Source organism: Anopheles stephensi, chromosome 2 (genome assembly GCF_013141755.1).
Source record: "Anopheles stephensi strain Indian chromosome 2, UCI_ANSTEP_V1.0, whole genome shotgun sequence".
In the NCBI taxonomy this organism is placed as follows: domain Eukaryota; kingdom Metazoa; phylum Arthropoda; class Insecta; order Diptera; family Culicidae; genus Anopheles; species Anopheles stephensi.
Genome location: NC_050202.1, coordinates 56,655,800 through 56,682,389, shown reverse-complemented (window position 1 = coordinate 56,682,389; position 26,590 = coordinate 56,655,800). Strand labels below are relative to the sequence as shown.

At 48.9% G+C, this 26,590-nt stretch overlaps 1 protein-coding gene across 1 annotated transcript in view; it reads left to right on the top strand.

Moving 5' to 3' along the window:
• Nucleotides 1-26,590, top strand: part of LOC118502949 (protein serrate) — a 99,887-nt gene that overhangs the window by 45,072 nt on the left and 28,225 nt on the right. The window contains exons 4-8 of the mRNA XM_036035701.1: nt 3,279-3,333; nt 4,081-4,186; nt 4,266-4,414; nt 5,142-5,202; nt 25,713-25,846. Coding sequence (XP_035891594.1) covers nt 3,279-3,333; nt 4,081-4,186; nt 4,266-4,414; nt 5,142-5,202; nt 25,713-25,846 — 505 coding nt within the window. The remainder of the gene's footprint in view (nt 1-3,278; nt 3,334-4,080; nt 4,187-4,265; nt 4,415-5,141; nt 5,203-25,712; nt 25,847-26,590) is intronic.

Here is a 26,590-nt window from a genome sequence, read left to right as displayed (position 1 = left end):
TGTGACCACATGCGAGTCGAAATTGGGATCGCTGCTACTAAGTTTAACCATCCCCTTAAGCTTCAGCGATTGGACCGAAGAATAACAAAAAAAACGGTTACCCAAACACGATCCAACCCTCCGAAAATGGAAAAGGGACAACCAGGCCGAGCAAATGCTAAACAAATTGTGCTTCCGTCACCTGCCGTCAAGAACTGTTTACCTTGTCCGAGCACCTAATGAAAATTCCCTTTCATACAATGCATCCGGCTTCTGGCCGATTCAACTTTCAATAATAGTCCAATTATTTAACAGTACGCTTTAGAGCTGCAACCGAAATGCAAAAGGGCAACGGAAGGGAGAGCCAGCGACTTCCCGAAAAATTAACCACCAAAATAGAAGGTTCCATTACAGCGCGAAAGAAGATGAAAGAAGGTAGAAAATCGCTCCAAACATACGACGCAAGGGCGCGCACGCATTAATTGTGCGGTCGTGCGTGCGCGGAAGCATAAATTAATACTCTCGTTAAGCTCGGGACCGGCACCCGGGAGTGTCATAATGTTTGTACGGTGAACAGCCTCGCGTAGTAGCATTTCGATGTTCCCGCCGGAGCCGGAGCTCTCGCGAAGAAGGTAGACGGGGAGGATAAATTAATCTAGACTACCTTCCATTTCTACGACGATACTCATGCGCGAAGACGACGACGACGACGACGACGATGATGATGATGACAGGGCAGCAAGTGATCACAGGCACAGAGAAACCCCATGGGAACACACGCGCCGGACGAAGATGTAGCAAGAGGGAAAGAATAGAATACTTTTGTTATTGTTATCAACCGTTTTAATTCAATCATAATAAAAGCTCCTTTGCGAGAGAGAGCCCCCCTGGAATCGGTCTCGGCTAGATGCTATCGTGGGCCGCGAGACGTAACGAGATGCAACGAGGCGGGCAAAAGGTATTCTAACCCTCCCGTCTTCGTTCGTCTTTCAAGCAATCTCAAACGATCGTGGAAGAGGAAACGTTTACGAGAGTACCCTTCGAGCGAGGGCTGTCCAGCGGTGAGGCCACAGCGGCCCCGTACGGAGACGAAGGGCAGATATTATATTCAAATTAAATTACATTTTCCGGACATTTTTGTGTATGAGACCGTATCGCATGCCACACACCGCCGGTGGCTTCTCGTCGATCGACTCCGGGGCACGGGATTCGGTATGAATGAAGTATCGCTCGGAACAAGATATGTAAATTGCGGTTTACCGACATCTTTACGCTGCAACCCCCGATCGCAGTTGGTGGAGGAAGAGCTGTGGTGGAGGCACCTGGCGTACGAAGAAGGGATGGGTGACGAATCGGATGTTCTGTCACTGTGTTTACACACATACACACACACACACACACACCTTACCTCTGGTTGCTTGGACGCATTAAGTGAGAGATCACGCGATGAGACACTGTGGAGACAACTGTTTGGACATAAATGGAGCTCCGGGTCGGTGATGCTGCCAGTGGCGTGGAGCGGTGAGTTGCCTGAAGTAGACAACCATAGTTAAGTGTATTGTTTTTGTGCTCCATCCAGCAGAGCATACGACCGTTTTGCGATTATTACCTGGCTTGTGCCGGTGACACATTAGCCAAGGTGTCACGATTTGATCCACAGGCCGCTGCTTCGACGCACCACGCGCGATGGACTCCCGGGCACCCCGGCTCGTTGAATTATGATGTGTGAATACTACGCGCCATAACGAGCGGAAACGACGATCTCACCCGATCACGGCCGGCTGTTCGCATACAGTTCACACTGGCCCACTGGTTTGCCGAACGAGCCCTGAGCTGAATGAGCTCCGGCTTCTAATGAACGGCGAACGGCCATTGGCCTGCGCGCACGATGCCCCGGTACTGGCCCGGTAACGTTAATGAATGAATCTTTATGATGATCTCGCGCATATGTTTCCGTACGCTCTTCCCACCCCCCCACCCCCCCCCCCCCCCCCGTATCCGGCACGATCTTGGACTAGCTGAATCGTTTTGTACGTGCGACGACGACGTCGACCAGAAATGACAGGCCGCCCGTGTACAAATCGCTTGAAAAGATAGATTTTTATCGATCACGCTTGTTTGTCAATTTGTTGTTGAATATCTCAACAACAACCAACACACAAAAAAGCGCTACTCAATCTTTCCTTTTTATGAGCCACGCTCTTAAATTAACACCCCACTTTTCTGACGGATCAATCGATGTCGGACCGATGCGGTTCGATACGAGGCGAGATTGGCCGGGGGACAGCGAATGTGTTTCATGTTTTCTAAAATATCACATTAGCTCGACACCTTCCTCGTTTGTCCACAATGGTGAAATGGGGCCCATGTGAGGGAGGCCTATCATCTAACAAGGATCTTCCAACTTCGACTCTCGCTATGCTCATGCTCACGAGTCTGGGTCAATCCGTGGTGCAGACGACAAAAAAAATCCCACCCGATCGTTTAGGGAAAGTTTGGATAAAAGATGGCGCACCCCGTTCGCCGGTTCGTTTGCTGACGAGTCAGTGACCCCACTCGTGTCCCAGGACACCCAGCAACGCACACTGATCAAGAATTCCAGAAGCACTTGAACGTGTTCTCCGATTCCCTCGATTTGGTTCGCTTGAGCTGTTTCGCTGATTTGTAATTCATAGGGTCTGCCGGTATGAATGTACCCGCTAGTGCTCCCTTCGGTCGTAACAATAACAATTGTCGAAAAGTGTGAAATCACCAAATGAGGAACTGGAGAGGATAAAATAACAACAGCAACGGCAAAACGGTAACAAACGCCAAGAGCATAACCGTTCTTCATTCGTCCCTTTGCCGCTCTAATGATGGCAGTACGTAGTGTTGGGACAGGGCTTCCCGAAAAGAAAAACCAGGGCGTCCACAAAAATATTCTCCTTCACCGGAGCCGTTTCGGTGTCCACATGCCCAACCCCGGTGGCGAGTGTGAGAATTATGTGTGGCAATCTCATTAATGTAAAAATTCTCACGATCTTTCCCGGGACCCTCCATCGTCTAGAACGTCCGATTAAGTGCGTAAACATTCTCATTCTCGATCTACTTCGGTCAAGTGCTCCAGTACGGTGGAGCTTTTTGGAACTGCCAAACGGAACTGCCAGGTAGCCGTGCGTCCCGGGAATGCTATGTAACGATCCGGTGAACTGTTCGAAAAACATTTCACGCCCCTTCGCCACTCGCTGTGCCTTTAGGTTTAGCTGTTTTATATGGTAAATCATTTCATGTGTTTTTCCCCTTTTTTGTTTCACTTTCAGAAATCGTTCACACTTATCCTACAAGCTTTAGATATGTACAACGGGTCCTACTCAAGTAAGTATGCACCGAAACGATCGCCTGTTGGGTAGAATACCCGTTCTCGATACCTTTTGGCTCTCATCCTGTGCAGCTGAGGACTCTACAATTAATTGTTGCTCCACTTGGCAGCGTTAGATTGCATGAGAGTGATAACTAGCCACCAGAGCTTCAAACATGTGTGAGACAACACTCGTTGGTCCGGTTGTGTATTAACTCCTGGGACAATTGTAAGGTTCAGGTGATGGACCTAACACACATCCCGCTTTGGTGTGCTACCGGTGTGGCACCAGCCGCCCCTTTTCTGAATCGAGGTCTCCAACAGTAGCGCTGCGACTCTCACATGTACCAGCCTAACCAGACGTTAACTTAAAAATTAGCATAACGATCTTTCACTTTTGTTTGTTGGCTGTTTAAGTGTTTTTCTGTGGTGCAAATCACCTCCCGGGTTTGCTACCGACCACCAGCAACACGACCAGCAACAGGGAGAAAAATCGCACAATTTAACAATTTGTAGCGGTTCATGTTTAGCAAAAGGATCGTGCCAACCATACGCTATCACGTTCCACCCGCCGGATTCACATTTCTGGTGAAGCGCAACTTGTACAGGAGACAGGAGCCAAAAGTATCAGTACGGTGCTAATTAAAAAATAAAGCTAACTTTTCTTTCTATTTGACCCCCGTTGATGTGTAACCTTAACCAGTGCTTACTAACCATTTGCTTTGTTTTGTTGCCTCCTTGTCTTTTGTTTTCTCTTGCTACAGTTTCCGAGCGACTTATTGAGGAAACATCATTTTCTGGCGTTATTCTACCGTCGCACGATTGGAATACATTAGACCACATAGGAAAGAGCGCACGAATAACGTACCGGTAAGTAACCTCGACGGGAGATGCCAACCAACCTTCCCAGCCGCGCATAAGTCACAATGGAGTGTTTTCTTCTTTACAGTGTACGAGTGCAGTGTGCGGACAATTACTACAACACAACCTGTACCACGTTCTGTCGGCCACGGAATGACCAGTTCGGCCATTACACGTGTGGCAAGCAGGGCAACAAAGTGTGTCTTCCCGGCTGGCAGGGAGCAAACTGTGAAAAAGGTAAGTACTTTGATTTACAAGTAATTTCGGGAAGAGGGCCCTTGATGTTATCTTTTCTACAAGATAAAGTCACCCGAAAGAGATCTCAGGCAAAAACACGCGGTAGCAGCCCACCAACAATCGGCCACCGCAATGTGAAAGGTCAATTTATGTAATCGATCGGTTGAGGCTCGGTTGAGGAAGACACCAGCCGATGATCGGTCGACGCTTTTATGTAGGCTTTTCTACCAACGCATGGATAAGAGAACGTTGGCCCGATTAGACTAATGGAAACAGAGCGCCGGACACTCGCAACGATCTCCAAAAGTTTAGCGTGCACTGGCGGTGAAAATTCGATTTCGAAGCTTTAACGGGGGCTTTTCATTTGGGAACTTTATTTCTTCATTACGGGCCCTCTTATCTTATCCGATCGCTTTACCGATGAACGGTTGGTTTGTGTGTTTCAACATGTTGGCGTTTGCTTGGCATCATTCGTGTGCTCGTTTGTTTTTATAGTGCTTGGGTGCCTTTTTGTTTTACTTTCATTTTCCTCCCTTATCGCTTCAGTGCCCAATCGGTCATTTTCACGTACCAGATACGTTTGAGGTTTTTCCCTTTCACTGAACGCTGATTTTATTCGTTACGTTTTCCTTTTCTTTTCTTCTTTTGATGTATGCTGTCCGCGGTTCCCATTAATCCACAAACGGCTTACGAGTTTCTTACGTTTTTTTTTTTATAACACTTTCAGCAATCTGCAAGCCAGGATGTGATCAAATACATGGCAAATGTGACCAGCCGGGTGAATGCGAGTAAGTAACCAACTGAAAACTCTTGTTTGGGTGACATCGGTCGTCCATCGGCACCATCCTTTGTCCAGAATGCATTCTGGTTAAAACCGTAAACTCACGATCAACTTCAAAAGTACCTCCGATTGTTTTACTAGCTCAGCAAAACATCCCATACAATTCCAAGCATTCTTATATCCTCTCCGAATTGCATTCAACAACTACCATACCGTTTTTCCGTCCCTGTTCGATGCCCCATGAATCGTCCACCACTCCCACACCGGACTGGTAAAATGCATCAGAGCAGGGTCCCAAAACAAAAGCTAAACCAACCCACCCAAAAACCTCTAGAAAACCAATCACCGACCGTGCTCCCATACCGGTACTGGCCTGCTGGCCTGGGATATAGTCCCTCGAGGGAAGGGGGAGGTGAAAAATAACCAATACCAGACCGTCGGCCCATCGGGACACGATCGCGACGACGTGCGGATCCTAAGTAGAACAAAGTAGGCGAATGGCGATCGTGTCGGCACCCCGTAGCCAATGAACGCCGCCGAATCCTAGTCGCGCTTCTTTTTTCGACGGATCCCGAAAGGGGTTTGCTTGCCCGGTCAGTTATGTAGCTCCTGCACGCCAGGTAGGGGGGTCAAGTGGAAGCTGGGGAAAACGGGGAAAAGCTCGGTCGTGATCGCACTGTTGAATTGTTTTCAACCGTTTTTTTCTCCCCCAATGCGGATCACCTGGATGCCGATCGAGGGTGATCGACGAGGTTTTCTCAAACCGAACACGCGGAACGGCTTGTTGTACGAATAATACCCTATCCCCTAATTAGCTCTTTCTTCTATTTTATTACAATCGAGCAACGATTTGTTAGCCCCAACCCCCCACCCCCAACCACCCTCTTTCCCGCAGTCGACCCCCTACCATCAATGGAGCAAAATCGTTTTGTACCGATGGGGTTTGTTTTTCTGCATATTTACCGATCTAAATTCGCACAGTTTAAAAAACAAATACTACATCGAGTGACACGACGAATACCGAAGCAACCTCCGTTGCCGCTACCGTTTTCATGTGGCGCTGTACCGGTCTTTTGATCGTGTCCCCGGACATGTCGATGCTCGATCCTTCGAAATTATCCCGCACGGGCGTACGGCGAAACAGGCGTGCAAAAAAGCGAATGGTTTGTGTGGATCTGCCGTGCACAAAGCCCATGAATCGATAGTTCGAAAATGGTTGTAAATTTTCGAAACGGCAAACAAATGATCTGCGCGATCGTACCATCCCGCGCGGGGACTTGTGGAGAGTTCACCGAAAGGAACGGGGAAAACGGGGCTTGAACAGAACGAAAATTCCGTGATTCCGTGGTCCTCGAAAAAAAAAAACAACCCGCGAACACACGGACGGAAGAGTGCCCGGTACCCGAAACACATAAATTACATCCAATAGCTGTAGTAAATATTTTACACGATACAAATAGGGGGAGGTGGTGCATACGGCATACGGGAGAATGAAGCGCTAAACAAGTAGCGACCGGCCCGAGCCTAGTGCTGGGGCTGAAGTTAGGGTTAGGAGGAGCTTGTTGTTGGCTAATAAAACACGTCGTACCAGTAGCAGAAGCGTTACAACGGCGGATCGTTATACACACGTACGCACTTGTAAAATAAACACTGGGAAAAGAAGGCAGAAGGCACCCAGCACCGTTTCGTTCGTCGACCATGGTTTGGCTAATTTATCCTGCTGGTACGAAGAAACAATAGAATTGTCGATGAAATTGCATCCACTGCTCCGAGTAGCACGCGAGGCAAGATGCGGTTTTACAACTATTGCCCCGAAAGAATGCCGACCAAACCACTGCCAGGTGCCACTGGCAGCTTCCCACCAGCAGCCCGGTTAAGTGATCCCCCTACATCCCCCCGACGAGTTAAAGCACCGGAAAATCGGTGCAATTATACTATTACACCTTAGCGCCTGGCAATAAAAGGAAGCGTTAGGTACCATTTTTGGACTGCCATTTATTTTTTTTCGTCCAATCGGTGAGGGTGTTGATGGTTGAAGTCTCTGTCTCGCACTCGCCTACACCGTTCACAACGTCATTTACAACGAAAACTGACCATATTTTCACAGCCGGTAGAATTCGCACATGTGTTGCGGGTTTCATAAAAGTCCATCGCCGGTGGTGCACTCTGTTTTTTTTTTGCTTCTCTTGCTCGCTTTCCACAATCAATTAAGTGAGCACTTGCCCAGTGCCCAGACCGACTGTCCCTAATTGACAGTGAGCTGTCAACGCAAGGGTGGGAGGGAAGCCAGCGGGTGACTTAATTTAGTCCATGCTCCATCATCGTAAACGCAGCTCATTGCCAAATGAACGTAAAGCCTACCGGCAAAACCATCAACACTGATTATCGCGCACCAAACTGACAACACAAAAGACCCGACCCCGACGGTACGCTTCTTCCGGACTCTGGATCCACACACTCACAGATACAACTCCCTGTTGGTTGATGTTTGTCCCACTGGTAGGGCGGTCGGTTGTCGACAAGCTTTTCGCTGATCACTATCAGGAAAGCACCATAGTGGAGCGGTCCGGACCATCGGGAACGGAGCGAGCCCCCTCCCCCGTTTAGCGAGATTACTTCCAGATGGCTCCCGATCCAGATTCCCATTTCATAATTATCGCGCCAGATCGCGCCATGGATGGTTGTGGTAGCAGTTGTCCACCGGTAACTACCGCGACTCTCGGCGGGTCTGGGCGATAATGTACCGCATGTCGCGCATCAGTCCGATGTTAGTTACCTTTTACGTCATAATTAATTAATTTAATGAATTGAAATTTCAACCATTTCAAACGTACGAGAATCGCGAGGTGTTCTTCGCACGGGACGCACGCACGGGAATGTCACCGTGGTGCGAAGGCGCTCCCCGGACGATACACGGACATACGGAGCAACTCGAAATATGGTGTGCGAATTCTCGGCGGCTCGAAAGCTGTCAAACGCGCTAGATCGATCGCGCGCTAAAGAGCCCGTTTCGAGCACCGTTTTGCGGACCTCAGCCGGCCGGCCGGCACTTGTGCCAGTGAGATTGAATCAAACGTCACTTAGGTCCTTAGGAGCAGCAAACGAAATCGGGAGCAGTTTGATAACTTTCACACCGGCTTCTCACGCCACGGTATCAATTTTCTTCTGATCCATAAATCTGTCACCGCTGTGGGGGCTAAGGTTTTCTCTACCGCTTGTGAGTGTGTGTGCGATCAGATTGATCAGACAGTTTCAGGCAGCCGGGGCCATTGAGCACATATCTTGATTTTCGCCTGCTAACTATCACCAAAAAAGGGACGCTAGGGTAACATTGGAATTGAACGTTGAACGGTGTTAGGTATTCTGGCGATCGAGTGTTAGGTCTCCTCCATGCTTTGGCTAGTCCTTGCACACTGCTACCCTCAAGCTGGTGACCGTGCAAAGCCCATTAAAACAAAGCAAAAACTAGTACACTCTACACGCCACACAACATTCGCGTTTGGGTTAATTCCCAACTCACCACATACCAATCTTCAAGAGAAACAAAAACGCAAAGCGATCCTTCTGCACCGTTCCGTGTGAAACGGGTAAACTATTCGCCAAAACCCGAGGAAGCCAGTCAGCCATCCAGCTTCTAGTGCGATCGCGATTATTTTCGCGCTACAACGAACCCACGAAACGAGCGCAATCATCACTTCCCTTCATTTCGCGCTCCACGCCACATTTTTTTTCTCGCAGCAATACCCGGCTTAAAACACCTCAAACGGTTGTTTAATCATGTTCATAATGTTCCAGCCCCCGTTTACAACCGCTAGCTGGCGTAGGTGTCCCCCGACGGAGGTGGCAATTACTTTCGATTTTTTTTTTACTTACTTCTGTCTTCACGAAACATCCGCGAAACGGCCTGCGGACGGCGCGAAATGAACGCTTAATTATTCACGCCGAAAGGATCCGCGAACCATACGGTGCCGGTGTTCGTGCGACAGAATCCTTTCTCCCATCGCGTGACACTGTCGCTCTTCTCACATGCGAGATCGCTGTTCGATTGCTTGGTCCTTCACGAGCTGCGGTGTTTCTTAGGCTTAGGGGGTACGACCGACCAACCGACGATCGGCAGTGGCACGATAAAAGTCGCTAACGCGAACGCGTCTCCACTGCTGGTAGCATAATAATAAATACATTAAAGATAAGGCGGTAGCGATATGAGCGTCCGCGCGCTGCATTCATTAATATTAAGACGACTCGGCGCTGTACTGTCGATCGGCGCTTTTTTTTTTTTGTTGTTGCTCGTTGTGACCCTCTCGATCTACCTCTTGCTGGCGGAAGACCTTTACAAGCTGTCCCTATTTTGCTGTTGGAGGGATTTTGTTTTTTTTTTTCTTTAGCATGCTCTATGTTTTTCCTCATGTAAGCAATCCGGTGGACAAATGAAACATCAAGACGCGTCGCCGAGCGCCTGGTCCTAACCGTGCTCCTTTCTTCTACAATGTCTGCAGCAAGGTGTATACAACTCCCCACAGCGAGACCCTTAAAGTGATCGCGAGTCAAGACTCTTCTCGCTCCACACACGAGCCTTCATTCTCTCGTACGCTGCATCACCTCAATATCACCCAATAACAATCGATACGGCAAAATAATAGAAACATAGACTCGGCATGAAAGCTTTTCCTCCGCCGATGTCACGCGCAACTGGAGGAGCAAAAAAAATGGCCCCGTACGAGGGTATAGAATTAATTGATTTATCTTAACCTCACAATCTCTGCCTCCACGAGTCTCCACGGTACTCGTCGATTCGAGTGGCAAGTGGTTAACCGAACTCTTTAATAACTACAGCCCTCTGACAGAAAAAAAAGCCTACGAACGACAATCAAACTTGCTTCCCCGAGAGCTTAAACGATAGCACAACAAAACGAGTTTCGCGGTGTGGTTTCTGTTGCCGTGGGTTACGTTTTCGGTAATAATTAATAGCAACGTGCAAAACCGTGCGCAAGCAATATTCCTCGGCCCGTTCCCAACATCCTGGCGAGCTTCTTCGTACTGGTGGAGCAGGGCCAAGAAGTCCTTTGCCCTGTGTATAACAGGCTTTCGGCTTAACGCTTGGCTAACAGGCAGTTTCCCGAGAAGCGAAGAAGTGAAATCACGACGTGGAGAGAAGAAAAAGAGCGAATCCTCCGATTGAGCCTTCTCCGGGCGTGGAACGTACACCCGGGGTACAAATATAAACATATCATTACTTATTATTAGCCAGCCTTAGCGGCGGGCTGTTTTTATTTTGTTTTTATTCAACTCCGGCTCCGGCCGGTGTGAAATGAAAGCCGGATTCTTATCCGCGTCTTGCCTTGCTCGGCTTAATGGCTGTACGTGTTACTTTTGCACTTTTACACACAACGGCAAATGAACGAGAGTGGCTACAAAATTGCAACTACCACCCAATGGGGCGAAGGGTTCAGCAACAGCAGCATCCCCACAGGAGCAGCAGGTTGCGAGATAGATGGGTCTAATTATCAGCCCAGGCTCTACCGGTCACTGGGCTGGGCCGTGGTGGCTCGGCCGGTGAAAAATCGAAGAGAACACAACCCTTCGCGTACGCGTACTTTATAAATATGGAAATGAGATTTGTTTTTCGCTTTACATCAGAGCTGGTCCATCGAGTACGGGCGAAAAAAGGGAATAGATTCATCCACTCGATGAAGCAGCAACAAAAAAGCCCTCTCCGGATGTACTTTGAGCGAATAAATTTCTTCAAGTGGTCAGGTCTCTTGATTATAGACGTAGAGTTGAGGTCTTTTTCCCTTAAATAGTTGGCAAAAAAAACATGTTTCAAGCTCAAAATTCCCTGAATTTCAATGGACAAAGTTTTGAGGGTACATTGTTCAATGAACCTTGTCTTATCATCGCCATTATGGCATTAACCATTGTCACGCAGTTATAACTGCCGTGGAAGCAAAAGCATCGGCCTGGTAAGCCTGGCCGGTCCGCATATTCATTATGCCCCGCACCGTCGGATAGCAACCGCATCACCCAGCGTGGTGAAGCACCAAGGAATAGAGCTATGATGAATGATACGGGTTAAGAGAAGCTCAAAAAGCGTAAATAAATCTTTGCGATCGGGTGAAGAGAGTGGGACAACAAAAAAAAAATATTATCTACAAGTAACAAAACAAGAAAACCAAACGCAGCATTATACAGAAAAATAAAAACGCGAAACCTGTCCCATGATGCGAATATGCGCGACACTTGACCGTGAGAAGCGTTGAGGCGCTCTTGGCCATCCTTGGAGATCGCCGTGATCGTAGGATTTTTTTTCTTCTTCTTCAATAAGACCTCATACTGACGAGGCATGAGCTTTGCACCTTCGATATATGGCCGGGGAAATTTATCATCAATTTTTATTGAAAAATAATTGGTAACTTGTAGTACGATGGCTTCGGTACATGATTTTTCATCCCTCCCCTTTGCCTGATATCTCGATACCACCGGGGCAAGGTTGTAACAGGTATAAACAGCCGATCATAGATTGTAGCAGATCGTCTACCATCCGCCGTCCGGTTTACGGATGCGTTCCGGTGCATCGCTAGACACAACCAACACGAATGTATCATAATTATCCCATCAAAAGAAAACGAACTTTGGCGTGGCCACGATAGCGTAGGAAAAGAGGAAAAAAAGCACAGAAAAGGTCAGCAGACTCCTTGCTCGATGTTGCCCAAAGTTCTCGCTTCCCGTTCGCGTGAGCTTTCTTCCAACCATTTCACCGGACCGGATCGATGAGCGTTCTAATGAAGCGTGATGAAATGTTTAACCCCATTTCTGCGTGATATCGCCATTTTCTGCGGCTCCGGTACCGTGACGGTACCTAAATAGAACCGTGGTCGATCGATTGGTGGTGGGGACCCCCAAAAACGACGAGGGCCACGCTCGCTCGGTCAAAATTCGCTGCACGCCGTAAAACAAAGCTGATAATGAAGCATAATCAACTGTACAGAATTGATGAACTTGAATTGTGTGTTGCTCACGGATGGGGAGCTTCGTTGTGCGTGTGTGTGTGTGGGTTTTATGTGGGCCAGAAAATGCTAAAAAGCTTTCCATATACACACACCATCGACTTATGCCGCTTTATAGAAATAAGCCGAACCTGTAGGTGCTAAGCTTCTGTTTGCTGTTTACGGCGCATCCAAATTTACCTCACCGATTGTTTTTCGGTTGTTTCTTCTTCCATATTCTGCTTATGGTTCTTCATCCCGCACACATACTCACAGCACAGCTCATAATAATTTTGAAGGTCTTCCACCAATTCATCTTCCCCCCCCCCCCTCCCTTCCAGCCAACGCTAGCAAGGAAGGAAGTGAGAAAATTGGAACTTTTCGACGCTCCGAAAACTTACCAGTAACTAATTGAAAATTAATAGTAAATTACGTCGAAATAATCAAATCTATTAGAACGAGACGGAGCGTTCGAATACTCGTTACTCGCACACCGGAACGAGAGAGAGAGAGAGAGAGAGAGAGAGAGAGAGAGTGGGAGCGAGCGAAGGTTTTAACGGCGACTTTAGCTATGCCCTAGCCTTTATCCCATCTTTATTCCCGTCTACGATGGTCCGGCCTTTGACTGACGAGCGGTACGCTTCAACGCGCGAAGGGCACGTTAGACTGTCCAAATCCCGATCGGTACACACACACACACATACACAAGCACAAAAAACTGGTTCCTTGAAGACGAGTTGCGCAAAGTGTCTAAACCGAGCGAGATCTAGCCAACCCTGCCCGGGGTCCCTTCGTCCGCCGGGCATGCAGACTCGCCTGTAGCATCCAAACAAGAACGGAAGGTGCGCTGCGATGGGAGAGAATAATCAAAGCGAAACAGCATCAAACAAAACGATAATGACCCTAACGAATACGTTCGACCCGTACGCAGATTCACGCGTATCGGGGACGGCGAAGAAGCGTACTTTGTTGCGCTTTGACGTTTACGACACGCTGGAAAATTTCTTCTTTTACATTTCCTGGTCTTTCAGAGAGAGGTATAGACAAAGTTTGTAATTATTAGAATCGTGTGTTGTGGAATCGTCTACGAAATATTCCAACCTATTTTAATGAACTTGGGATAGAATTCTTCAACTTCCCCAGTGCGAGAACGCCGCTGCAGCACATCAGTAGCTTGTAACTGTCTCATCACAGCTGCAAGTGAATGTCGGGACATGTTCTATGCAAATCATAACACTCTCGGCATGCAGCCTCCGGCTTCCACCGATCACTCCGGAAACGAGGAACGGAATTCTAAAGAAAGGACAATTAAAATAGCTTAACCGTGGTGCAACTGTATGCAGCACACTCGCAGTTTTCCCGATGAAAACCCCCACCTATTCCTAGGGAATCGCACGCAAGCAACCAGGCCTGAATGCAAATCCGTGCTCTGCGTGCCGCTTCTGGCCGCACGGTACGGATTCACTTGGCTTGGAGGTCACGAACGGGGTCTAAGCACAGTTTCGTGGCTTCATTCGCAGTGAACAACAGAGCGCGTCTGCTCGGTGTCTTATGCGCATGGGCGCATATACTCCTTTCAACCGAGCCGTTCCCAGCTATCAATCGATCTGCCACAGTCCGAGTCCACCGGTTCCCGGTGTGTTGGCAGGTTTTTCGTTAGTTGTTGTTTGGCCTGTTTTGCCTTCAAAACGATCATTCGCGAGGGAGCATCATTTATCACCAGGTTGGTCCCGCGTACTATGATGCGCACTTGGGAGATGTTGGGCCCAGACGAGACATGCTTCATCCATTACTCTACCCCCATGTAGACGAGCTGATGGACAAGAAACAAAAGCCATTCTTGTTTGAATAGCTGAATAAACGACGTCAGGCAACGTGGAAGAGTGTCAACCGGTGGCGATGAGATCGCCATCTGCACTGACAGTTGACGAAGTGGCACTGTACTTGAAAGATTTCGTAGTCTGCACTGGTCGCATGGTACTTCTGGAGAGTTGTGGAGAAAATATCTTTCATGTCCTTTTTCTCGCAAAAATCTATTTCCAAGATTTTATACAATTCTCAACTCTACATGCGCGTTCAAAGCCTAATTTAACGCTCATTTTCTTCGCTACGCTATCAACCAATCTCTCTATCGCTCAGCGTTTTTTTTTTTTTCGTAAGGAAGCTGAAACAGACACCGTGCCCTATCCCCCAACGGCTGAAGATGCGCGCACATGGTCTCACTTTAAATTCTCACCCTGCATGCCCACGTTGGCCCTCTGCCAATAAGTCACCGAAAGTGTTAAATGGGAAAACAGATAAAATAATTAACTCTGCGCGGCTTTGCGCTGCGGGCCAACCTCGAGATCGCGTTCCGCGCTGCCCAACCAGAACGGGACCGGAAAATAAGCATTTCACGAAAACACGACGATACACATTCAATTCCGAAATGCATCTCGCACGGCCCGGTCACATACAACCGCGCGGTAACAGATTCTGTTACAAGATTGCCTATTTGGTGTTTCTTTTAATTAATTGCGTGATTTTAATTGAGTTCCGAGTGAAAGACGCGCTGGTTGGCCGTGTTTCGTGTTGGCTCGATTTGGAGAGCCACAGTGCAACGGCGGCAGCACCAGCACCACAAGATTGCACCAAGCAGATGGACGGAAGCAAGCTCCCACCGAGTCGAGTGGGGTGGAGGAGCGCCCTATGTTTTGCTTGTCGATGTTTTGTAAGCAAACTCGAGGAAAATAGCCAACACGACACAGCTCCGCAAATCCGGGCGGTGGCACACTCACTCGGCCGATCCTTTTCGCCGGTACGCTGCAAAACATCCCAAACGGAATCCTCGTGGTAGCTCGAAATCGAAATGGCAAATCCGAACCGGGCGTTCCTATCGCACGAATTGAAAAGCTCGCACCGGTCGGCGCACAGGCTTAGCGCATCGAAAGGAGTGGAGAGCGAACGCAAAAAGAAAAACAGATTCACGCGGACAAATGAATAATGGGACCGAGATCGGGCGAATGCCCGTCGGGTGGTGACGGAGATTGCCATGTTTTCGAATTCAATTAAAACGACGTTACCATTCGTAACTGCGAAGCACTGTTGTTTGCTGCCGTGCTGCCGGTTGCCACCGATACCTTCCTAAAGAGGTTCCAGCAACATTCCCGAAGATCAATACTGCATCCACTGGCTAGTCTTCCCGTGCAGCGGGGCGATACAGGGCGATGTATCGCTCCCTCCAGTAGCTTCCGAAACCTCCTGTGGCTATTTAAATTGTTCAATTAATTAAGATTCTATACGTATAATGTTGTTCTTGTTAGAAACCACCCGACGCACACCGCGTCCCACCGGGTTAGGATCGGTTCGCGATCGCAGCTACAACACGGTGGCTTCTGTTTGGTGTTGTTGGGTATTGTTTTCCGCATTGATCACCATCTTTACCTGGACTCCGGTTGCATCCAGCGGGTACCTCGAACTCGATTGAAACAAATCGTTTCACTACGATTTAGGAACCGCTAGGTTTTATTTTTCACACCAGATCCGGACGATCAGGCTTTCTACTGACTTGGAGCTTAAGAGCACCAAAGAATGGGTTCAATAAATATTCCAATCCCAAGAGCGGACCAACCGACCTATTCCCAACCGGGACACTCCACGGAACGGAGCACAGGTCAAAGTTGACAATGGCACTATACTGTGTGTCCTGGAAAGAAAATCGTGTCCCCCTTGCTAGACGCTCCGTAGGACCGCTCATACCGATCTACAACAGCCCATCTACGGCTCAAACAGCAGCAAGCAGCAGCTGCGCCACCGTAGATCGACCGATCGATCGGTCGGATGTTGTTGTCCAAAATTAAAAGTTCAAACGAGCAAACAGCATTCGGGCTTTGGGCCAACGGGAGGAAACTCACGGCGCCAATTCTAGCTAGGCGTTTCTACGGAATAATCACTACAAGCAACTGATCAACCGAAAGTCACCCGCGCGAGAAGCATCCGTGCGACCTCCGACCGCAGGCTAGCATCGAACAAGCTCAGCTGTTTCGCGTCAGGACAATCTAACAGTTCCAGCAATCACGCGACGTGTCATCCAGCACCCGGGAACGCTCGCTAAGCACTGGCGAACACTCGCGTTCCCCGCTGGCAGACGGTTATCGACCGAACAGGCCAGACCTCGGAAGGAGGCGAACTAATCTAACCTATTTCGAGCAGCCTTCCTGCGTGCTTGCTTCAACTTCCCGCCAGTTTTAGGCTCGACCGACCGTCACTGACTGGCTAGACAAAGCCCAACGCTTTCGGAGCAATTCTGCTGATTGACCGTGGGATGCTGCGGCTGTTTGTTTTCGTTTTTTTTTTTCTACTCTTCTCCACCGAGAGCTGCCCTCTTTGGCGAATAAAGAAGCATTTACATAATAAGACAAGGCAAAACAATTTATAAGACCACAAAACATCGCACCGGCCCATAGCCCGTCAATCCCGCCCGCCTTTCCTGATCATAGCCCTCGATGGTAGTAGTCGGAGGATACGCTGGAGGATTGGGAAAGCAGCAAAGTTTGGCGCAGTTTATCGGTGCGATGGATCGACTTTCGCCGTGTACTGTGGCCACGGTTACGAGGCCGATCTGTGATGACCCCTCCGGACGACCCGAAACGGTGCGCGCGCGTTGTCGGAGCTGTTCCGCGAGTAGAAAATGAAACTACAACAATAATTTCGTTACCGATACACCTTTAAGAAGCGATCGAATTATCGCACACTGGCAGAAGGTTCGCTACTTCCTTGTTTCTGTTTTGGTGGCAAAGCGTTGCATCGGGATTTTCGACGAGCCACGGTAACGCTCTATTCTTCCAGCTTACTGCAACGCTTAGAGCGCTCGTCTCGACTCGTCCCATTCCAACCAGGTTATCATTATAAATTTTGCTTTCCCATCGAACTCGACGTACCGAGCGGTTGTCTGGTGAACTATTTTCCACAACCGATGGCCACCGCGGAACTGAACGTTTAACGCTTAGAGATTGGTTGATTATGATAAAAAGTCGCGAGTCCGCGCTCGTTTGCTGGGAACGGTCGAACCACCGATCCGTTTTGTTCCACCAAGTACGTTAAGTTAGTCGCCCGAGATAGTATCGTCTAAATTGAGATGTCCGCAACGAGGGTTCTCGGCGATCGCGCAGGAATAATTAACAAACCATGGGACGGAAGACTCGCTAAATTGTAAACCAATGTGTGCGGATGCACGTACCGCAAGCTGTTGGCTGTTCCCAAAACAACGGACCGAGTACCATCCAACGAGTCCCTCTCCGAGTAAGGCTATCTGGATCTGCTCCCGTAGCCGTGGTGTACTTAACCAAGCCACACCGCCGCTACCTATGTACCGTTTGCCTTATGTATCTCATTATATCTATCTTCCGTATCTCGCGATCGAGCATGGTCGATTGACAGTCGACTAAATATTTGCGCTAAATTCTTCACCTAGCGGAGCCGGCTGTCCCCAAAATCGTTCGTTGCATGCCACCCCGTGCTGGCCGTTAGTCTTGGTTACTTTTTTTTTTGAGGTTCGAGGTTTTTTCCAGCACAAACATTCCATCGGCATCGGGCGAAACGATTGTGTGGGCGACTGTGAAATCTTGGCCGTGCAACATTCTCGCATTGACGTTTTGAAACAAAAGTCAAAACTCAAACAAGCGGCCTGAACACACATCGGCGCAGGGTGACGCAAGTAGCGAGTAGGATCATGGCAGGTGATCATCACTTCCCCCAGCGGAATGTTTGGGAAAACTCGAGCGATCCACGATACCGCTTTGCATCAGGCAGCGGGGTGTGTTTTAGCCATTGACGGGCCAGTTTTAACTTAACATTATTCACTGTCCGCCGCCACTGTCACTGTTTACATCGGTTAAACATTTGCCTTTTCAGCGTTTTATTCCACGATGCCGCACCGGTCACATCATTGGCCGGCAGTATGCGGAAATGTGTCAATAAAGCAGCCCGAAAAGGGGCCTAACCTGGGCAGCAAACCCGGTTGGATGCACCTGATGCTGATGAGCCTGCTCTTGGAAGAAATGAGAAACGCAAACAAGACGCCAAACGATCGCGATCGTATGGGATACGAAGGTGGAGAACGAGAACGAGAGAAAGCGCTGCGTGCGTGTGTGTGTATATATTGATGCAGTTTTCCTTCTCCTGCACCACTCCGCGAAAGCCCACTTTGCTTCATGTGAAACAATAATTCGATTAGGCCACTTAAACGAGCACTTAAACGGAATGTGTATGTGTGCATATCTGTTTCTTGTTTATGTTTTTCTTCTCGAAAGCGTTCAAATTATCATACCTCAAGAGTGCCCAGGCACGCGGTATAGCTGACCCTGCCGGTTGAGGGACCCCACGAGATTAAGGTCCCACAAACACGGTACCGAAAACATTGGCAGGATAACGCTCCCGCCAGTTCCACGGCCGTGTTCCGGCCAGATTTCCCTCAACGGGTCTGGCCACTACCGCAAACTGGGGGTACGAACTGTCAAACCGAAATAAATGCCCTCCAGCGGGGCAATAAATAATACCTAATGAAATATCAATAACACAATAATAACAATAACTACGCTCTAGGTAGAACCGTCGGGATGGGTCGCCTTCGCAAGCTCGGCAATAAATAAAGCGACGAACCTCTCGTACGATCGTCATGAGACCACGATTTGCTGCCTACCCACACACACACTGGCTGGTTCGCGCGACTCATGTATGCTTCATGTACCGACAAGGCGTTTTGCCAGCAAACACGGGTTCGGTGCGGGAAAGCTCGCCCGCGGCGTTTGCTTACCGCGGCAGCAGAAGAATCTCCCGATTTTCGACGCCCGCAATGGAGCGCGAACGACAATTGCACTGATCCTGACTTTGGATAGGACGTTGGTTTGTTGGCGAGCTCCACAAAAGCCGCACTTTCTTTGGCTCGGTGCTCTGGTTGCGATAGAGGACAATAACAACAACCGCCCCTGACACTCCATAGGCTTGAGATCCGATTCTTAAAGGGACTGGATCACCGTTTTGGACCGGGGCACACCACAAGCAATGAATGAGGGATGAGATATTGCAACAAAAACCCTCAACCCTTCGCGGATGACTCCAACCATGCCACCCATATCTTCCAGCTGGGAAAGAACATTGATCATCCCTGCCCGAAAGGGGTTTGCAACGTGCGAAGGAAGTATGAGCTATTATTGTCACCCGGGTGGAACGACACAAGTTATGCTGCACACCCTCCAGCCCGTGAACCTTCTCGGTGGGTTTAGAAGCGAAAGTGAGTGCAGAAAGAACAACACTCCAAACAAGGTCAGGAAAATGGGATGTCCGTGATTGACATTTCGCACCGTTTTCACCCATTTTCGCCCCGGACTTCGATTGTCATTCTAGTGTGGCAGCTTCGGGCACTCGCGGTGGGTGTGAGAGTCTACACAACCCTCCGACACCTCACACCGTGCATCGTTCCATTCCACCCGTGGTCGAGTGTTGCGTCTCTTGCGCACCAGACCGCGAAGGTTAAGCGAGTTCACCGCACGGTACCACTTTTCGCTGCAAAAGGCCTCTTTTTGTACTTCTATTTTTCCGTCTGCCACACAGACACACACTCACACACACATACACGCTCGTTTCTTCCTCGCCTAAGTGGTTCCGCGGAAGTGGCGGAGATGCCTGCAAGAAAGGTCCCGGGTCTGGAGTTTGGATGGCCAATTACATCGAGGAACATTTTCCCACACCTGCGCATACGTACGCCAGGCTTGGAGTACTTGGAGTCTTTCGGGGGGGGATTGCAAACCGAAACAACGAAAAAAGCACGCGCAACCCGAAACAAACGAAACAAAACAAAAGGCAAAACATCAAAACCACATCCCTCTCTCTCTCTCTCTATGTTCGCTCTCTCTCTCTCCCATATAAATTCGACCCCTTTTTTGCCGAAAAGTAGCCGCTGAACATCAGCCACAACACAAAAAAAAACCACAAGCTAACCAAGGAAGCTGTTTCGCTCCCGAATAACAACATACCGCTCGGAAGGGCACGCCACAATTCACAATTGCTCCGAGTGGGTTCTACGCCCAACACCTTAAACGCAACGCAGCCACTCAGCTAAGCGGATGTGATATTTGGATGTGAATTACGCCTTACGCTTGTGGTTGGATTCGCGCTCACTCGAAGTCACCGTCATGGCACTGCCTAGCCCCAAAGTTGCTGGTCCTTTGATTTCCAATACGAACAGTGGCGTGGATCAAATTTTGACAGTTGATCGAGTCGGCTGAATTGCGCCCTGGCAAAAATAAGTTTTGCATAATAATTTAAATAGTGCTACAATGTTGGCTACACGATGCCACTGCACCATCATTAGAAGGTTCGCCTGGGATGAATTCAATCGAAGGCGGCATCGCTGAAAATGGTACGCCTTTGCAGACAACAGCAACATCGCCCTACATAGCACCTGATTAAAATTGTGCAACACTCCGGCCAACTTCGGCCCGGCTTCGCGATCACTAATATACCCGGCAGTTAGGGCGATGGGTTAGGCGCACCGATTTGCTCTTTGTTTCGCCTTGCGCTCTGACCCGTTCCAGTTGGCAATGGTGGCGAGCGTTGTATCCTCCTCACTTACCCAAAGAAGCCTATCTATCTTCGCCCGAGCACCGTAATTTCGTGCCTTCCTTAGTGGGAAATTGTTTGATTGATAGCATTGTTATGCAACGTGCTATAAATCTTTGCACCCGGGAATGCGGTGCGCGATCGAAAAACCCCCGGGCCTGCCAAACAATAACCACCACTGCCACCGGGGTGAAGCGTTCTCCAATAATTCGATGCTCTCTCTCTCTCGCGCGACCGCCCTCGAGCTTGAGCGGCAGGACAATTGTAAAATAAATTCACCATTTTATCGAGTTGTCATCGGGTAAGGTTGTCATTCGGGCACGACCGAACGAGAGCATGCCCCGATCCGATGCTCCGCCGCTGGACGAGCACGAGCGACCGATGCTCCAAATCCAAACACCACCTAGCCGCAATCCGATCCTAGACAAATATAGGAACACACACGCCGAAGCCACCCTCAGAGCTATATTTTATGCTTTGCTGTGACAATTTGCTTCACATGCATCCATTTCCATCGAGTGTCGTTTTTCCAGTGGAAAAGCGAAAATCTCACACCCAGGATCGACAGCGCGAAATTAATAATAAATAAATAAGCGCTTAATCATACATAATTGAACAAGCGGAACACATTGTTTGAAAGTTTTAATGCTCTGCCCAATAAATCTCGGCCCGCGCGATCTGTGCAGACGCGCGGATCGTGCACTTCCCAACGATCAGCGATCGGCACCCGTTGTCGCGATCGAACCCCGGTGTGTTCCGTAGTGTGTCACCGTCTCCATCAACCACACGTGGTGTGACTGTCTTTTGATGCCACCTTCCACTCGGCCTCACAGACATGCAGATTAGACACTGAAACAACCGAGGATCGTGCGCGTGAGATCGCGCAAGCTTCATTGTACGGCAGCGAACGAGGTGTGCATGAGATGCAAGGGCCCGGAATGGAACCCTTGTCTCCTGTCTTGTCGAAGGATGATGTAAATCGTAACGATATGTGACGTGCACCGTCCGCTTACCGTCCCGTAGTTTCCTGGGTCGCTCCATTAGGGCTACGCGATTTGTTGTTTACCGCCAACGATCAAGCCGCCTTGAAGAACAAAACGGTTGTCTTCTAACGAATTGGTTGTGGTTGTGGTACAGGCGAGAGTCGGATGTACGGGACGCTGTCTAGTAAATAGCAAGTTGCACCTCTATATTAAGTTTCGAACCTACCCTCGAACCGTCTGGAGTCACAGGCCCGAAGAAAACATCCCGAGTTGTGACTTTTCGCAACACCTTCAAACGTTGTCCCACGAGACGCTAAACTCGTCACCGGTGTAGACTCACGCTCCAAGCGCCCCGACTAAAAAAAGTGGAGAATCGTTTCGATTTCAACATAGAAGCCGCCCTGTACTACGTTTTCCCAACGCAGACGGTTGAAAACAAAAACCAAACAAAAAATGGGAAGCATTGTTATCTTGCCGGTCAGCCCAGGGATCAACGTGGTGATCGACGCACTCGCCCAGAAAGAGCGGCGGCTTCCCTGTTGCCGTGGACACATAAATCATAAAACACCCGAAACTGCCCGACGTCCTTACCCGGACGGTATCAGCTTACCGGGAACACCGGTCCGGTCCAGCTCCAAAGTGCTGAAGCATAATGGGGATCCATGTTTGTAATTGATTGTCCACCACGGTCGCTGAAAGTTATTTGTACTTCCATCTCGCTTGTTATGCCTACCTTTTTCTCACCAACCCCTGTCTTCAACATTGTGTAACCTGATTCCTGCACACTCAATGGGACTCCGTGCCAGCTAACGTCATACCGTCCTATTGGTGGAAGAAGAAGGGAGTGGATGATTTGGGTGAGGAACTTTTTGTGGAGTAATTGTTTTTGGGGACCCTCGCTCTGTCAGCGGCCGGACCAAAAGAAAAGGCCGGCACAATCGGTAGAAAACATAACCCCATCAACTTTGGTGTCCGTGGGTTTTGCTTACTTCAAAAACCGATCCTGATCCACGATCCGGTGGCGCCGGCCGGCGGTGCACTTCCGAAGCATCGTTTCGGGCAGGAGAGCGAGAGAACTTGACTGGACATTTCCACTTCAACGCCCCGTCCGATGCTTTTGATCGTGCGAACTTATGTACCATTGCCCGGCGTTGTATAATGTCGTGCTGCAATGCAGACTTTGATGTTGTAATTGGATACGTTCTTCGCAGAGTTGATGTTTGGGGATTCGATCGGGATACGGATCGTGTATACACAACCCTACTACCAATGTTCCGATAATCACGATACTATTTTGACAGCGTCGGACCAAAATCAAACGTCGGTGGAAACTGTACCCGAATTAGTTTTCCACCGGTACATGGGTTTGGCATTGGCTCTCGACCAAACCCTCAAAAACAACAACCACAGCAATTCATTCTCACGCTGGTAAGGATCGTGGAATGTTTGTGCCGTGCACGCGGTGATCTCGCGAATCCGATCATCCTCCATTAGCCATTAGGACGGGCGAACGTTCGTCGAATGCGCACGATCGGTACATATTTCAAATTGTCAGACACTGCTCATCGACCGAACTTCAACAAATCCCCCTGCAGGATACCCTCATTTAAATACGTCCCCTCGGCACAACGGCCACATTCCGTAGATCGTGCCAGCCAGACCGAGTGAGGACTTTCGGTGTTTCGGATTCTGCGCACAAAACGAATGCGATTTCCGATTTGTCCTGACGAAAAACGTGGCCGCGAATGCAACACCGACAAAGCCCGGTCCGGTGGAATTTCGACCAGCAGCAAAGAGGACGACCGGAACCGAAACGTCCGAAAACCCCGAAACATAGCTAAACGAAAGAAATATTCAAATACTTTAACCCGCGAGGCAAACCAACTCTAACCGAAGACCGGTATTATTCGGAACCGAAACGGGTGGACATTTTATTTACCAGGGCCTGCAGTGGCTAGGGTTTGACTCATTCGTTTGACCCTCGTTAAGCGACGACTAAATTGGTAGATTGGGAATGTGGTAAGGTGACGAAGAGCTTAAAACACCGAAATCCGTTCCAATGGTGGTGGTAGCCCGGTGGGATCATCTCGGTTTAGTTTCCTTTCTTCTCGTCGTCTTCTCAACGCGCACGCACTCTGTCTTCCCCGGCAGGCAGCCGGCTGTTTGCTTCCTGAACTGTCCGCCGCTTAGTGCGTGTGTGTGTGAGTGTTTGCTAAAGAGCGCTGCTTCGTCCCAACATCAAACAAAACACTTCTTTGCTTTATGAAGCGGCCCGGTGTTAGATTTTGGCGTTTTGGTGTAAAGGTCTTCCCGCCACTAGCTGTTCAACCGCAGCCGCAGTCGGACATGGGCAAAGGAGGAAGATTAAGGGGGTGGCAGGGTGAAACGAAAAGCAAACAGAAGCATAGCACCTCTTTCTCTCCTCTGCTCAAACATCGCCTATCCATCCACCAGCCCTGAGTCACATCGGTGAACATCGTGGTGCCTAGATCACGTCCCGATTACTGTCATTGCGTTTTTTCCCACCGCACGATTTGACCAGCGGATCTGTGCGCGGTGATGAGTCCGATGATGGTTCGGAGGAGGTTGTCTTTTTTTTTTGTTGTTGCTCTTGGTTTCACCCAAAAGATAAAGAGACAAACTCAAGGTAACTGCAAATCGTCGATGGTGGGCTTTTTTTTGTACATTCGCCAGTCGATCTTCGCGCCGTCTCGAACGATCGCACGGTTTTTTTGCGGCAGCCGATGGTCGGGTTTTATTTAATGATCTCATGAAAAGGCCATCGTTCATCATTGAGGACAGGATCGATCCTTATCGATGAATCGATCACATTTTCGACCAGTTTGTCACCGGAGTTGGCGGGATTTTTCGGAGAGATGTCGACCGAATGATATCAGCGTATCGCTTGGGGATTCCAGCAACATTTAACGACATCTTTCGACGCTTCATGACAAATGTACAAATTCGGACACTTTTAATGTATTTATTACCCTTAAAAACCCTATATGAAAAAGTAAAACCGAGTGTTTTCCCAATCGGACACACAAAGCGCATCCGAAAAAGGATGTCAAATTTTTACCTCGTTACCGTGCGCATCCCGTAAAATTTTCCCTTAAGTAGCTAAATCATTTACATTTCTCCCACCAAACACTTGGCCCAGCTTTCTTTACCATTTACCATTTTGTGTGTGTGTGCGTGTTTTTTTTCTTCTCTTCATCACTTGATGAACTCTTCAGCCGTCGATCTTTAACTACCGATGCCGCGGCTTATGCCGGTGCTAATTGTTAACCATCACAAACACCGCGGCACAAAGGTTGCCAGCCCGGCTACTTGGCGTACTTCAATGCTCATATGCAACCTCATAAACAAAAACCGAGCCTCCTCCAAGTGCCACCCGACGGCGTACCTTTTGTGCCGATCGGGTATGACCTAACCGAATCGTTTACCAAACTTCAAGCCATTGCCGGTTGCGATTGGGCAGGACCCAGCTGGAAGTTATACGTAGCTGTTAGCAATTTTCTATAATGGCCAGTTGGATATACGGCACACACTTACAGGACATCTTCAAGTTCGCGAGCATCACTCGAAGTTCCCAGCAGTTCGTGAACGTTAGCTGCAAATATCGTTGTCACTCTACTCTCCAATGTCCAAGAAGTCGTTTTTTTAGGGGTTTGAGTGATTTAAGGCAGTCTGAAAGAAGCACGCTTTTGTCACTTGCGCGGCACCACGTCTGGTGGAGTAATTGTTGTAGGTCCCGCGTTGAATAATTACTTTCGAAACGGTCCTTTTGATCGATGACTGTCTTTTCTTTGAAGTTACAGTTTCTATACGTAATGGAATGCGTGCCTCGTTCCTTATTATTCACCTTTCGCTTCGAACCGCCCTTTTTGTAAAAAAAAACGTTATCAATTCTAAAAATGTCTCTTATTTCTCATTTCATTTTCCCTTTACAGATGCCGCCCCGGATGGCGTGGTCCGCTGTGTAACGAGTGTATGGTGTACCCGGGCTGCCGCCACGGTTACTGCAACGGAAGTGCATGGCAGTGCATCTGTGATACGAACTGGGGTGGAATCCTCTGCGATCAAGGTAAGGCTACGATGTCGCTGGTCGAGTGACGATCGTCACTCGGCTAAACCACTTCCGGGCGGGTTTTTTTTTTTCAAGGCATCCGGTTTACTTTTCCCCTGGCGCACCTACCTAAGCCTCACCAAAGCCTTCCTTGCGAGCGTGCTTTGTGGTCGTGCGTGCATTAGCTTCCTTTTTGGCCCCCACAAACGCATCCCGCCGGGTTGCACACTTTCTCCAGGTGGCCTAAGGTGGCCAGGTGGTACAATACGCCACTCCAAAACCCCACGCTGCCTAATGCAAGCTCATTTAGATGAAAAATGAAATCAATTTCGATCGCGGTACCGTGGCGCTGTCGGTGCCAGATCCGCTGCCGCATGCCGGTAATTAAATACCGATCATTTCTGGGGTAATTACTCGGTCTCCGGTGGTCGATCGAACGTGCTGTAGGTAACAAAATGGCGAACAAGCACGGGTGAAAGCATAATGTTACAAAAAAAAGGCAAGTGATGCCACACGAGGGAATTTATAGAAGGGAGGGAATTAAAACGCCTTTATAAGTCTTTTTTAACAACAACAAAAAACAGTCAGCCCTTTTTCGTGAAGGAACGAGAAAAAATAAAAGGAACTCCCAAAAACTTTAGCTTAAAAAACGACACCATGTAATCGATGGATTTTTCGTGCCAGCCAGCCCAGTATCAGAAGGCCACGGTCGCCATTACTTTTAATTAATCGATTAATAATAAATTTCCCTTGTTTCAACTC